Source organism: Oncorhynchus clarkii, chromosome 22, assembly GCF_045791955.1.
Source record: "Oncorhynchus clarkii lewisi isolate Uvic-CL-2024 chromosome 22, UVic_Ocla_1.0, whole genome shotgun sequence".
Lineage (NCBI taxonomy): Eukaryota > Metazoa > Chordata > Actinopteri > Salmoniformes > Salmonidae > Oncorhynchus > Oncorhynchus clarkii.
The window spans coordinates 13,792,127-13,807,284 of NC_092168.1; the positions used below are offsets into that span (position 1 = coordinate 13,792,127).

Below are 15,158 nucleotides of genomic sequence, written 5' to 3' on the forward strand. Positions count from 1 at the left end.
TCTGACCAAGCGGAATCCACGCTTCAAGTTTGTTTTGATCATGCGGACTGGGATATGTTCCGGTCAGCCTCAGATAACAACATTGATCTATACGCTGACTTCGAGTGAGTTTATAAAGAAGTGCATTGGGGATGTTGTACCCACTGGGACTATTTAACCTACCTTAACCAGAAACCGTGGATGGATGGCGGCATTCGCGCAAAACTGAAAGCGCAAACCACCGCATTTAACCATGGAAAGGGGTCTGGAAATATGGCTGAATATAAACAGTGTAGTTATTCCCTACGCAAGGCAATCAGACAAGCGAAATACCGGTGCAGGAACAAAGTGGAGTCATAATTCAGGGTCTGCAGGAAATGGCAGGGTCAACAGGAAATAACGGACTACACAAAGAACCAGCCACGTCACGGACACCAACGTCATGCTTCCAGACAAACTAAACACCTTCTTTGCCCTACTCTGAGGATAATACAGTGCCACCGTTGTGGCTCACAAACAAGGACTGCGCCCACCCTCCGTGGCCGATGTGAGTAAAACATGTAAACATTTTAAACCTCGCAAGGCTTCTGGCCCAGACAGCAGCCCTTGCCCACATCCTCAGAGCATGTGCAGACCAGCTGGCTGGTGTGTTTACGGACATATTCAATCACTCCTTATCCCAGTCTGCTGCCCCCACATGCTTCAAGATGGCCACCCTTGTTCCTGTACCCAGGAAGGCAAAGATAACTGAACTAACTACACCTGTAGCACTCACTTCTGTCATCATGAAGTGCTTTGAGAGACTAGTCAAGAATCATATCACCTCCACCTTACCGGCCTCCCTAGACCCACTTCAGTTTGCGTACCGCCCCAACAGGTCCACAGACGATGCAATCACCATCACACTGCACACTGCCCTATCCCATCTGGACAAGATGAATACCTACGTAAGAATGCTATTCATTGACAACAGCTCAGCATTCAACATCATATAGTACCCTCCAAGCTCATCAATCTGGAGGCCCTTGGTCTCAACCCCTCCCTGTGCAATTGGGTCCTAGACTTTCTGACGAGCCGCCCCAGGTGTTGAAGGTAGGAAACAACATTTCCACTTCGCTGATCCTCAACACTGGGGCCCCACAAGGGTGCGTGCTCAGCTCTCTCCTGTACTCCCTGTTCACCCACGACTGCGTGGCCATGCCCGCCTCCAACTCAGTCATCAAGTTTGCAGACGACACAACAGTAGTGGGCTTGATTACCAACAATGACGAGACAGCCTACAGAGAGGAGGTGAGGGCACTCAGAGTGTGGTGTCAGGAAGTGTGTCAGTCTCTCACTCAACATCAACAAAACAAAGGAGATTATCATGGACTTCAGGAAATAGCAGAGGGAGCACCTACCTATCCACATCGAAGGGACAGCAGTGGAGAAGTTGGAAAGATTTTAAGTTTCTCGGCATGGAGGGCAGGTAGTTTGCCCCCAGTGATGCGTAGTGCAGACCGCACCACCCTCTGGAGAGCTGTTGCGCCTTCTTCACCACACTGTCTGTGTGGGTGGACCATTTCAGTTTGTCCGTAATGGTCCACTGAAATGGTCCACCCACACAGACAGTGTGGTGAAGAAGGCGCAACAGCTCTCCAGAGGGAGGTGCGGTCTGCACAACGCATCACCAGGGGCAAACTACCTGCCCTCCAAGACACCTACACCACCCGATGTTACAGGAAGGCCAAAAAGATCATCAAGGACAACAACCACCCGAGCCACTGCTTGTTCACACCACTACCATCCAGAAGGCGAGGTCAGTACAGGTGCATCAAAGCTGGGACCGAAAGTCTGAAAAACAGCTATCTCAAGGCCATCAGTCTGCTAAACAGTAATCACTAACTCAGAGAGGCTGCTGCCTACATTGAGACCCATTCACTGGCCTCTTTAATAAATGGATCACTAGTCACTTTAAATAATGCCACTTTAATAATGTTTACATATCTTACATTACTCATATCATATGTATATACTGTATTTTATACAGTCTACTGCACCTTGCCTATGCCGCTCGGCCATTGCTCATCCATATATTTATATGTACATACACCCCTTTTAGATTTGTGTGTATTAGGTAGTTGTTGGGAAATTGTTAGATATTACAACACTGTTGGAACTAGATGCACAACATTTCACTACACTCGCATTAACATCTGCTAACCATGTGTATGTGACCAATACGATTTGATGATTTGGTTGATTCAGTAGCCTATGTATTGAAATATATAAATAAGTAAGTTACGGTACTAAGACTGAACAGGACACGCCTACTGCTCGGTGGTGGTTATACAAAGCTACTATACAAAGCCTACTAATGACAACAACATTACTTATTATAATGATGATCATAATAATAACAATAAGATGGAGATCAAGAAAAAGGAGGTATAAAGGAGGGTATAAGAGCGAGAGCTGCGTGCTTTTATTGTGTGACAAACAGGCAATCTAACATCGTCTATTTGGAACAGTGTAGATAACACTAAATAAGTATTACCAGTTTGTTCTAATGAAAGCCTTTATTACAGCATAGCAAAGAGCAAAAACAGCCAAATCTGTGAAATTGCTTTATTATACATTTTACCGTTGCATGAGGCCTGGGGCGCTCGGAATCAGTAGGCTATTAAACAACCACTCAAACAGGCAACAGGTGCAAGATCTGTCTTATTTTTGTAGATGTATATGGATGGTCATTAAGCCAGGCATATTTACCAGTTAGGCTATTGATTATAGACCTAATTAAGTTTGGTTTTCCTACATTTTCTTAGACAGGCTAAGTTGAGCTGTTTCCTCGCCTGTGCTGCTCTTCCTCCTCCTCACTGTTCTCAATCCCAATATACTGGTTAACTTTGCTATTGTGCACATGGCAACGTAAGGAAAGACACCAATGGATTAGCAGCTGGGTCTGGTCTGCTTAGTTCACCTGCTGTAATGTAACCAGACATGTGATGAGTGGAATATCTCTCTTCCGTCTCTGCTGTGTGCGCTCGGTCTCGGCAACTAACAGCTGCTGTATAGCTGTCAGTTTCTCTTGTGATGCTTAAACATTCACTATGCGTGCAGCTTTGAGCAACAATCTTGAACAAAAACGTACAGAAAGTTCATCCATCAGCACATTCCCAGGCATTTCTTTAGATAACAGCAAAACTTTTGAATTCCTCTTGTTTCAACTCTAAATTTCCCACAATGATTTTAATCAGAATATCCATTCCATTTAGCTACATTTTTTGTTGTAGTTCTCATGTCAAATGATTTAAGCCAATTATCCCAGTTCTAGTAGTATCATCTTGCAACTAGTGCATGTTGAAGAACATGGATAAGTAGGCTAGATCTATTAATAGTTGTATGATATTTTACAAGAACTTAGACCTGATCTGTTGTTATTGTCTTAGAATAGAGTTTATTTGGTGTTTTCTTCCCCTATAATCAAAAGACACAGTGTACAAAACATTAGGAACACCTTTCTAATATTGAGTTGCACCCACTTGCCCTCAGAACAACCTCAATTCGTTGGGGCATGGACTACAAGGTGTCGAAAGCATTCCATAGAGATGCTGGCCCATGTTGACTCCAATGCTTCCTACAGTTGTGTCAAGTTGACTGGTTGTTCTTTGGGTTGTGGACCATTCTTGATACACACAGGAAACTGTTGAGCATGAATAACCCAGCAGTGTTGCAGTTCTTGACACACACAAACCGATATTTTGTCATGCCCATTCACCCTCTGAATGGCACACGTACACAATCCATGTCTGAAAGCTTAAAAATCATTCTTTAACCTGTCTCCTCCCCTTCATCTACGCTGATTTTTGTGGATTTAACAGGTGACATCAGTAAGAGATCATAGCTTTCACCTGGATCTCCACACAATACCCCATAATGACAAAGAAAAAACTGTTTAAATTATTTTTTTGCAAATGTATTAAAAATAAAGAACTGATTTCACATTTACAAAAGTATTCAGAATCTTTACTCAGTACTTTGTTGAAGCACCTTTGGCAGCGATTACAGCCTCAAGTCTTGGGTATGACGTTACAAGCGTGTGTTTGGGGAGTTTCTCCCATTCTTCTCTGCAGATTCTCTCATTCTCTGTCAGGTTGGATGGGGAGAGTCGCTGCACAGCTATTTTCAGGTCTCTCCAGAGATGTTGGATCGGTTTCAAGTCTGAGCTCTGGCTGGGCCACTCAAGGACCTTCAGAGACTTGTCCCGAAGCCACTCCTGTGTTGTCTTGGCTGTGTGCTTAGGGTTGTTGTCCTGTTGGAAGGTGAACCTTCGCCCCGGTTTTGAGGTTCTGAGCGCTCTGGAACAGGTTTTCATCAAGTATCTCTCGAGACTTTGCTCCGTTCATCTTACCCGCTATCCTGACTGTCCCTGCCGCTGAAAAACAATCCCACAGCATGGTGCTGCCACTCAAGCTTCACCTTGGGGATGGTGCCAGGTTTCCTCCAGACATGGCATTCAGGCCAAAGAGTTTAATCTTGGTTTCATCAGACCAGAAAATCATGTTTCTCATGGTCTGAGAGTCCTTTAGGTGTGTTTTGGCAAACATCAAGTGGCCTGTCGTGCCTTTTACTGAGGAGTGGCTACCGTCTGGCCATAAAGGCCTGATTGGTGGAGTGCTGTCCTTCTGGAAGGTTCTCCCATCTCAGCAGAGGAACTCTGGAGCTCTGTCCTTCAATTCTGCAGAATTTTTGGTACCCTTCCCCAGTTCTGTGCTTTGACACTATCCTCTCTTGTTCTATGGACAATTCCTTCAACCTCATGGCTTGATTTTTGCTATGACAGGCACTGTCAACTGTGGGACCTTTTATAGACAGTTGTGTGCCTTTCCAAAAATCGTATCCAATCAATTGAATGTACCACAGGTGGACTCCAATCAAGTTGTAGAAACATCAAGGATGATCAATGGAAACAGGATGCACCTGAGCTCAATTTTGAGTCTAATGGCAAATGGTCTAATTTACTTATTTAAATAAGGTATGTTTTAATTTTTTTTAAATTTGCAAACATTTCAAAAAACTGTTTTCGCTTTGTCATTAAGGGGTATTGTGTCATGCTGCTAGGTGACCTAAACTGTGATGCCCTCAATCTCACACAAATTATCAATGAACCTACCAGGTACAACCCCAAAGCCGTAAACACGGGCACCCTCATAGATATAATCCTAACCAACTTGCCCTCTAAATACACCTCTTCTGTTTTCAACCAAGATCTCAGCGATCACTGCCTCATTGCCTGCATCCTTAATGGGTCAGTGGTCAAACGACCTCCACTCATCACTATCAAACGCTCCCTGAAACACTTCAGCGAGAAGGCCTTTCTAATCGACCATGCCCGGGTATCCTGGAAGGATATCGACCTCATCAAGAAATTTAGAACCAGGAACAGATATAGCCCTTGGTTCTCTCCAGACCTGACTGCCCTTAACCAACACAAAACCATCCTGTGGCGTTCTGCATTAGCATCGAACAGTCCCCGTAAAATGCAACTTTTTAGGGAAGTTAGAAACCAATATACACAGGCAGTAAGAGAAGCCAAGGCTAGCTTTTTCAAGCAGAAATTTGCTTCCTGCAACACAAACTCAAAAACGGTCTGGAACATTGTAAAGTCCATGGAGAATAAGAGCACCTCTTCCCAGCTGCCCACTGCACTGAGGATAGGAAACTCTGTCACCACCGATAAATCCACTATAATTGAGAGTTTCGATAAGCATTTTTCTACGGCTGGCCATGCTTTCCACCTGGCCACCCCTACCCCGGTCAACAGCACTGCCCCCCCACAGCAACTCGCCTAAGCCTTCCCCACTTCTCCTTCTCCCAAATCCAGTCAGCTGATGTTCTGAAAGAGCGGCAAAATCTGGACCCCCACAAATCAGCCGGGCTAGACAATCTGGACCCTTTCTTTCTAAAAAATGATCTGCCGAAATTGTTGCAACCCCCAACAGCCCCCGAAATTGTTTCAACCCCTGCTAATTTGTGTGAGATTGAGGGCATCAAGCTTAGCCTGTTCAACCTCTCGTGACGTCTGAGATTCACAAAGATTGGAAAGCAGCTGCGGTCATCCCCCTCTTCAAAGGGGGGGACACTCTTGGCCCAAACTGCTACAGACCTATATCTATCCTACCCTGCCTTTCTAAGGTCTTCGAAAGCCAAGTTAACAAGCAGATCATCGACCATTTCGAATCCCACCATATCTTCTCCGCTATGCAATCTGGTTTCAGAGCTGGTCATGGGTGCACCTCAGCCACACTCAACGTTCTAAACGATACATTAACCGCCATCGATAAGAAACAATACTGTGCAGCCGTATTCATTGACCTGGCCTAGGCTTTCGACTCTGTCAATCACCACATCCTCATCGGCAGACTCAACACCCTTGGTTTCTCAAATGATTGCCTCGCCTTGTTCACCAACTACTTCTCCAACAGAGTTCAGTGTGTCAAATCTGAGGGCCTGTTGTCCGGGGCCTCTGGCAGTCTCTATGGGGGTGCCACAGGGTTCAATTCTTGGGCCGACTCTCTTCTCTGTATATATCAATGATGTCGCTTTTACTGCTGGTGATCTCTGATCCACCTCTACTTAGACGACACCATTCGGTATACTTCTGGCCCTTTTTTGGACACTGTGTTAACAACCCTCCAGACGAGCTTCAGTGCCATACAACTCTCCTTCCGTGGCCTCCAACTGCTGTTAAATACAAGTAAAACTAAATCCATGCTCTTCAACCTGCCTGCACCTGCCCGCCTGTCCAGCATCACTATTCTGGACGGTTCTGACTTAGAATATGTGGACAACTACAAATACCTAGGTGTCTGGTTAAACTGTAAACTCTCCTTCCAGACTCACATAAAACATCTCCAATTCAAAGTTAAATCTAGAATTGCCTTCCTATTTCCCAACAAAGCATCCTTCACTCATGCTGCCAAACTGACCATCTTACCGATCCTCGACTTTGGCGATGTAATTTACAAAATAGCCTCCAACACCCTACTCAACTTATTGGATGCGGTCTATCACAGTGCCATCTGTTTTGTCACCAAAGCTCCATATACTACCCACCACTGCGACCTGTACGCTCTCGTTGGCTGGCCCTCGCTTCATACTCGTCGCCAAACCCGCTGGCTCCAGGTCATCTACAAGACCCTGCTAGGTAAAGTCCCGTCTTATCTCTGCTCGCTGGTCACCATAGCTGCACCCACCCGTAGCACACGTTCCAGCAGGTACATCTCACTTGTCACCCCCAAAGCCAATTCCTCCTTTGGCCGCCTCTCCTTCCAGTTTTCTGCTGCCAATGACTGGAACGAACTACAAAAATCTCTGAAACTGGAAACACTTATCTCCCTCACTAGCTTTAAGCACCAGCTGTCAGAGCAGCTCACAGATCACTGCACCTGTACATAGCCCATCTATAAATAGCCCAAACAACTACCTCTTCCCCTACTGTATTTATTTACTTTGCTCCTTTGCACCTCAGTATTTCTATTTCTACTTTGTACACTCATCTACTGTCAAATCTACCATTCCAGTGTTTTAATTGCTATATTGTATTTACTTCGCCACCATTGCCTATTTATTGCCTTTTACCTCCCTTATCTCACCTCATTTGCTCACATTGTATATAGACTTATTTTTCTACTGTATTATTGACTGTATGTTTGCTTTACTCCATGTGTAACTCTGTGTTGTTATATGTGTCGAACTGCTTTGCTTTATCTTGGCCAGGTCGCAGTTGTAAATGAGAACTTGTTCTCAACTTGCCTACCTGGTTAAATAAAGGTGAAATAAAAAGTAAATAAAACAATTCTAACATTTATTAAATAGTCAAAGTATGGTAAAAGTCAAGGGGTCTGAATACTTTCCGAATGCAGTGTACCTACAACTCAATGGGATGTTTTTTTTATTTTTTTAAACATCTTTAATTAGGGTCAAATTTGAACAATTTAAAAAAAGAAATTGATGGAGTTAATCGCACAGAAAAGCATGTGATTAACTAGATACTTTAAAAAAAAATCCTATGGCAGCCCTAATTATATTATTGAATGTTAGTAATATGTAACTTGTAACATTTTTACCTGCGAATAGTGCTAAATGTTAATAACATATAAGTAGTAATATAGTTGTTATTTTCTGTTATCTGTGTCTCTTAGGGTTTGTGGGTTTGTTCAACCTGCTCCTCCTGTGGCCAGGGTTCCTTGTGCTTCACTACACAGGCTTCGAGGCCTTTGAGCTGCCCAGCAAGCTAGTGTGGATCTACATCCTCATCAACGGCCTCATCGGTACCGTGCTCTCCGAGTTCCTCTGGCTCTGGTGCGTGTCGGTTGATGGATGGATTGAACGGCCACATATTATGTGTACTACACCTTGTCCGCTCTGCTATTCACACTGTGTGGAAACACACACTGTTCAAAAACCTGTTTCTTTAATCCAAACTTGATATTTGTGTGTTTAAATTGGCCTTGCTTGTAAATCATGCATTGATTTCAATGGGAGAGGCAGGGTAGCCTAGTGGTTAGAGCGTTGGACTAGTAACCGGAAGGTTGCAAGTTCAAACCCCCGAGCTGACAAGGTACAAATCTGTCGTTCTGCCCAGGCAGGCAGTTAACCCACTGTTCCTAGGCTGTCATTGAAAATAAGAATTTGTTCTTAACTGACTTGCCTAGTTAAATAAAGGTAAAATAAAAAATATTCACGAAAATTCGAGTTTCCCGGACAGATCTCGAGTTAAGATTCGGCCCCATGCAGGGGTATTCAACCGGGGGTCTGCGGCCCACAAGAGAGCCCTTGGGGCCCCCAATTGGAGCCTATTACATAATATTTCACATGGGCTTTGTTTAACCAGCTAAACATAGCGAAAATGTGTTCCCTTTCTTGCAAATAGGCAAGAAGTTAGAGTTTCGATTATAATGTGGGGACTGGAGGTCAAAATTATCTACCTAGGTTAAGTTAAGAACAAGAAGTTAAGAACAAATTCTTATTTCCAATGACGGCCTAGGAACTGTGGGTTAACTGCCTGTTCAGTGGCAGAACGACAGATTTGTACCTTGTCAGCTCGGGGGTTTGAACTTGCAACCTTCCGGTTACTAGTCCAACGCTCTAACCACTAGGCTACCCTGCTGCCCCTCTGCTCATTTCATCTCATCTCATAAGACAAGATGCGGGAATGTTTTATTTTTGCTAATGTATGTAGTTCGCCGGTGTGCCTGTTAAGGGGTCCCAGGCCAAGAAAAGGTTGAAGACTGCTATAGGATGTTATGCAGAGTTGTGCCCGAGTGATAAACATTTGATTTATTGCTTAAGGCTAGCATTTGATTGAATTGCTTGTGTTCTTTATAATGTTGTCTGTTACTTCTTTCCATAGGGGCTGCTTTCTCACCTCCTCCCTAATAGGCACACTGGCCCTCAGCCTCACTATCCCACTCTCCATCATAGCAGACATATGCATGCAGAAGGTAAGAGGGGGCACTATTATTGCCGGACACACATGTTGCCGTCACACTCTTTAGCATGACTGGTCTACCAAAGGTGTTGTGTAAAAATGGTTCATTGGTCTAATAGTGGGACTGGGTTGTGATGGATGCTATGTCACATGCCACTTAGCGTAATTCTGTTTTGTGACAGGGTATCATCTAGCAATGTGATGAGAGAGCTTTGTCTGTATATGCTAAGTTTTAAATTAGCATATTTTTGTGTGGCAATAGTTTAAAAAGTTGAGATGTCAAGACAATGCACTACTCTTCTATGAATCAGTCCTGAGATGGTTGGGATTGCTATACCTGTAGCTTTTCTTAAAAGCGTAAGTTCATTGCAAGTATTGGATAATGTTTCTGACCCATTGTTAGGCAACTGGCCCTTCCATCTATAAATGTGCTATTTAAGCAGCTATCACTGCTATGTTTCTGTCCCCAGGTGCGTTTCTCCTGGCTGTTTTTCGCTGGAGCGGTTCCCGTATTCCTCTCCTTCTTCATCGCCACTCTGTTATGTCACTACAACAACTGGGACCCTGTTATGGTGGCGCTACGAAGAGTGTTTGCCTTTATATGCCGCTCGAAACACCGGATTCAAAGGTACTAGGGAAACCACTTGCTACTCTATGTATTGTGCTGTTAACTTGGCCGATGCTTTGCAAGGTTTTACTTTCACAATAATTGTAAACACACACATGCATGTACGCACACACACAGAATCACTCTTATATTATCCAAATCTTTGTTATAAAGTCTCTTCCCTGACATTGAATCAAGGACAATGGATAGCGTTGGTTACTTTTAGGCTTGTGGAGATCGTTCAATTTGTTTGCCTTTATGATGTTAATTTATTTGCATTATTGTGATGGCCCTCAATTTTAAACTGAATGCTAGTTGTTCCCATTCAGGAAGTGATTATGATCATGATAATCCTCTTCCGTCAGATTGCCAGAAGACTGCGAACAGTGTGAAAGCCTTATTCCCTTACACACCGTCTCCCATGACAATGAAAGCTTCTGCTTGTGATGCACCAGCCAATCACAAGGTAAGGAGACATCCAACTTCCTGTATTTTTACATCCTGTTACAATCTGAGGTTACCTGTGAAATAATAATGAATGTTTTTTTTTTGGTTTTTTTAGAACTGTTATTTACAAACTAGTGTTTCCAATCAAGTAGTATACAGAGAATGGTCAATTTACAGTATTGATGAATAGCTGCATAAGAGACACAAACATTATCTATTTTTGTCCAATGCTATTTGCCACATCATCAGGAAAACACTGGATTAACTCGCTTCTTATAATCACAACTTGTTTGTCTTTGAGCATCTGTTATGCATTTATCTAGGCCTACTTTATTAAATGTTTATACATAGTGTCGAGTGAGAGAGGTAGGACATGACGTAGAGGATGTTCATAATGTAAATATTTTAGATTAGACCATCGCCCACCCACTCCAAGGAATCTGGATTTTACCATGAAAAAAAGTATATTATTTGTTTTCCCTGTTATTGGTTTTCGATACATTGTAAATGAAGACATGGTGTCTCATAGATGTGCCATTGGTGAATGCTGTATTAGAGCTACCCAAGGATATTGAGTCTATTCTGAGGTTCCAGGCTTATCCAGGATTTGTCTGATAAGTACCCTCCTAGTGTTCTGCTGGATTTATGCTGATAATGATGTAGCTAGGTTTTTATCAAAGAAACCAGCTGAAGGCTGTCAGTGGTTTCCATAGCAAAAATTATGACTTATGATTATGATCAAAATGTAGGAGTACATCCATTTGTACCCTTCTTGGGGCATCAAACAGCCCAACCACCGGCAAGATGAAAAATGTGATCATTTGAGTGAATAGCGGACACACAAAATGGCTGTCTCTCATCTCGCCCATTTTATAACAGAATAAAGTCCATTACAGAAAAATGTGCGGTGCATGGGTGAGTCTGTTTATATTGGGCTCCAATAGAGAAAACTAGGTATACTCCTCAAATGTGTGTCTTTCTCTCACCAGATGGTGAATACAGCGCAGAGCAGCGCGCGGAAGGTGAAGTGACAATCTCAAAACGACCAAACAGAGACCTTACCCCCAGTGCCTCTCATTCAACCTATATATTCTCTGCAGTGTGGAGATGACCGATCCATCTCTACAAGATGAACTCTTTTTCCTTTGTACAACGTTGACGCGACTCGTCGTCGACTGACGACGACGTGTGTGTTTTGTTATGTCGGATTTCGTTGTGTAAAAAGAAGGACTTTATGGTACTGAAAGTGCCAGCCTTTTATCAATGGCTCATACTGTCATGTGGCCTCTTGAAATGGTACAAGTTTAAATAATGAGACAGAGGCTTCAGTCAGACCATAAGGAGAAAAGCAAAGGTATTGTTTTTGTTGTGAGGGGAAAAGTGCTCTGATTGGCTAATGTAGATGTATCCTCTTGTTGGTTGGCTAATGTAGATGTATCCTCTTTTTGGTTGTCTATAGCCTCACTGCTTGTTCACAGGTGTGGGTTTGGAGCAAGCACAATTCAGACCTGTTAATCTAGAAATAGTATGGGTGGAAAAAGTTGGTCATGTACTTCATTATCAGGCTGTTTAGTTGATTTACGAATCCGATTTACAGATCTGTCCATATTCATAAATGGTCTCGGACTAGGAGTATTGATATAGGATTTGTTTAGCCTTTTAGATCATAATGACTATGATTATATGGACACAGAGGACCTGCACTATATCAGCAATGCTATTGTAGGACACTTTTTTTTAATACAGGCCCATTTGTGCAGTGCCTACTCAGAATCACTGTGAACAAGCAGTATCTGAAGTTTGAGATTAGAAGAGAGCTGAGCACAGCTGTTGACTACCGCCTTTGATTTCTCCCCCATACTCTACATCCCTCTATCTCTGGCCCCTGGCAGCCAGGCAATGCTGGATCATGAAGGAAATCTGTGATGAAGACGTTTGTATGCGTTCTAATGTGAACTAAGACTAACCCCTCAACTAAACTAAGCTGCAATACAAAAGTTATAATGCTGCTGCCTTTTCAACTGAAAACAGATGCCATCTCCAAACAGGTGTAAATACTGTACTACGCCATGAAATGCAAATAAATTGTTACTTTAGTTTGTATTTCACATAATGACCCTTCTATACAAATAATAGCTTAGATGTTCTCAGATGTTTTACACCACTTGTTTTTGTAAATCTTAACTATGTTATGACACTAAAAAAGGTGGCATGGATTTAAGACAGACCAAGTAAATAGATTTTGCAGTATGTTTAACAAAAGCACTATTTACCATCCAATTAAGTTCCCTTGGTCTTAATAGAGACCATTACCTAATAATCGAATAACCTAATAATTTATCTGTTTTTATCATTTCTACCACTCCTCTGTGGGCATTAGGAGCCATGAATGGAGACTTTATCTGATTTGATTCTTTCAACAATTATGTTTAATGGTAAAATTTATGCCATGATAATGTTTGTATGTCCAACAATTGTATTTTAGACACATTTTGTTTGATCAGCACCTACAATGCAAATCAATCACCCACTCACTCTTATTCTGCTGCTGATTTAATTTGATGAGTAAAAGCATATATTTTTAGTTTTTTTGTCTCTGTAACCCTTGATGTACACCATGACAAGGAGCATGTTATCAATATTTTTCCATCAACTGTCAACCTGTGTACAGAACTTTATGGAGTGTTTTCCCAGTGCTCGGTGTGGATAGGACACATTTTATGACTGGCGATAATTGCAGGAAGTAATTACTTGCCCTGTAAAACTGTAAAAAATAAATAAAAAAAAGTTCAGCCCCTTGAGCCATCTTTAACTTTGTCTAACTCAGTTTTTACTTTCACATTGTCAAAACATTTTTTTTATACCTTAGCCAATAGCTTTTGTCAACATCAGCTGTGATTAATGCACAAAGGAAATCAGCTGTGAGATGTATTTGGTTGTTTAATTCATGGGGTTCTTGTAGTCTATTTATATTTGCAAAAACAGGAACTCTGAAACTGTACATCCTATGATAATTGGTAAGCTAAAATGTAGATATGAAACAAATGATCATATCATCCATTTATGGAGTTTCTTATCGATGGGCAGGGTGCCAGATACATAAGTGCATTGTTTGTAATTTTTTCAAAACTCATGTTTTTATAATGTGTGTGTTTTCAAAAATTCAAAAAAACAATCAATGGTGCTTACGGAATGTGCATATATCGTTTTTTTTTTTTTTTCTCAGGTACTTTTACTTTATTTTCCTTTGTCCAATCAGATTTTGTTTTGATAATGTCCCTTCCTTTATTAATGGATCTTTTTTTAAGATGTATGCTGATTTATAAAAGTGTGATTATCATTGTTTACTGTATCATCACAAGCTCTTTTGATGGGAAGATTCACCCATTTTGAATGTTATATCGTTTTTGTGCATCTCTGAGCGATGTTCTATTTATTCTTGGGATCATGCACAAAAACAATGTAAAAAAATAAATAAATAATAATAAATGGGTGAAGGTGAATCTTTCTTTTGTCTTTGTTGTTCCGTAAGTCCCTTTTCAATGTTATGCTGCACTATTAAAACTATGTGAAGATGTATTTTCATTCTTGTCTCTGCCATAATTGTCTTTTCAATGTAGGCATGACTCCAGTGCTATTTTTTTTGTAAGAATGATGTCTTAATAGTGATTTTTGTTCTGGTATCCCCACCTTCTCCCTAAATGAAGATACTTATTTTTGCCATATCATTTACTATTGTGATCTTAAAATGTAAACCTATTTAAATAAAATCACAAAAAATGTTGACTGTTCAAAAGCTGGAAAAGCTAAGAAATTCAAATGAGCATCACATCCTGAAATTCACATATGTACTAGGAAGGTTTTCCAGCAGCTTTGACACCTGCTAAATTACTGTAGTTATATTGGTCTACTGTGCTTCAAACAACATGTACTCACTACATGGCAGGTTGCTTAGGATTTGTTAGCCACAGTTTTGTGTTGTGTGTGTTAGTTCACACTTTTCAATTTTGTGTGTGAGGTGTTCTGTATCTGTTATTGGACACAGGGCGGCCTACAAAAGACCCAAGGCTCAACTCAGGACGAGTGTTGTACACAAGATAGATGAGTCATAGCGAGCTAACTTTGGTCAACTGACTTTAACTCGGGATAGCTGGTGACACGAAAGTGGTTTACCTTTTAGACATTTTTATATGGCAACGAATCCTTCAGAACTAACCTGCTCCGCGGCAGGCTAACTCAGGGCTAACCCCCCATTTACCCTGAAAGAAGAATCTGAGCCATGAGTTGAGGACCAACATTCCCCCTGTCTCGCAATGATTGCGTCATCATTCCCTCCATGAGGAAGACGACTCATCTTGGAATAGCCTGCAGAACTCCTTGCATTTTGATTCCTTGTTGCTGCCAGGGACTAGTATTAGATGTGTTGAATGAGAGCTGCATATGTTTTGACTGAATTAAGAAATTGTGGTTGTAATTTGGGGTGGCAGGTAGCCTAGTGGTTAGAGTGTTGGGCAAGTAACCGAAAGGTTGCTAGAACGAATCCCTTAACAAGGCAGTTAACCCACTGTTCCTAGGCCGTCATTGTAAATAAGAATTTGTTCTTAACTGACTTGCCTAGTTAAATAAAAAATAATGTTGAAAGTTGTAACT

The 15,158-nt window shown here is 41.8% G+C and overlaps 1 protein-coding gene across 5 annotated transcripts in view; it reads left to right on the forward strand.

Moving 5' to 3' along the window:
* LOC139380517 (solute carrier family 35 member F5-like) overlaps positions 1-14,087 on the forward strand; it is a 38,371-nt gene extending 24,284 nt beyond the window's left edge. For all 5 annotated transcript variants that reach the window (XM_071123239.1, XM_071123237.1, XM_071123238.1 and 2 more), the window contains 5 exons: positions 8,166-8,325; positions 9,377-9,467; positions 9,925-10,082; positions 10,427-10,527; positions 11,498-14,087. In XM_071123239.1, coding sequence (XP_070979340.1) covers positions 8,166-8,325; positions 9,377-9,467; positions 9,925-10,082; positions 10,427-10,508 — 491 coding nt within the window. In that variant the 3' untranslated portion in view covers positions 10,509-10,527; positions 11,498-14,087. The remainder of the gene's footprint in view (positions 1-8,165; positions 8,326-9,376; positions 9,468-9,924; positions 10,083-10,426; positions 10,528-11,497) is intronic.
* The last annotated feature ends 1,071 nt before the right edge of the window (positions 14,088-15,158 follow it).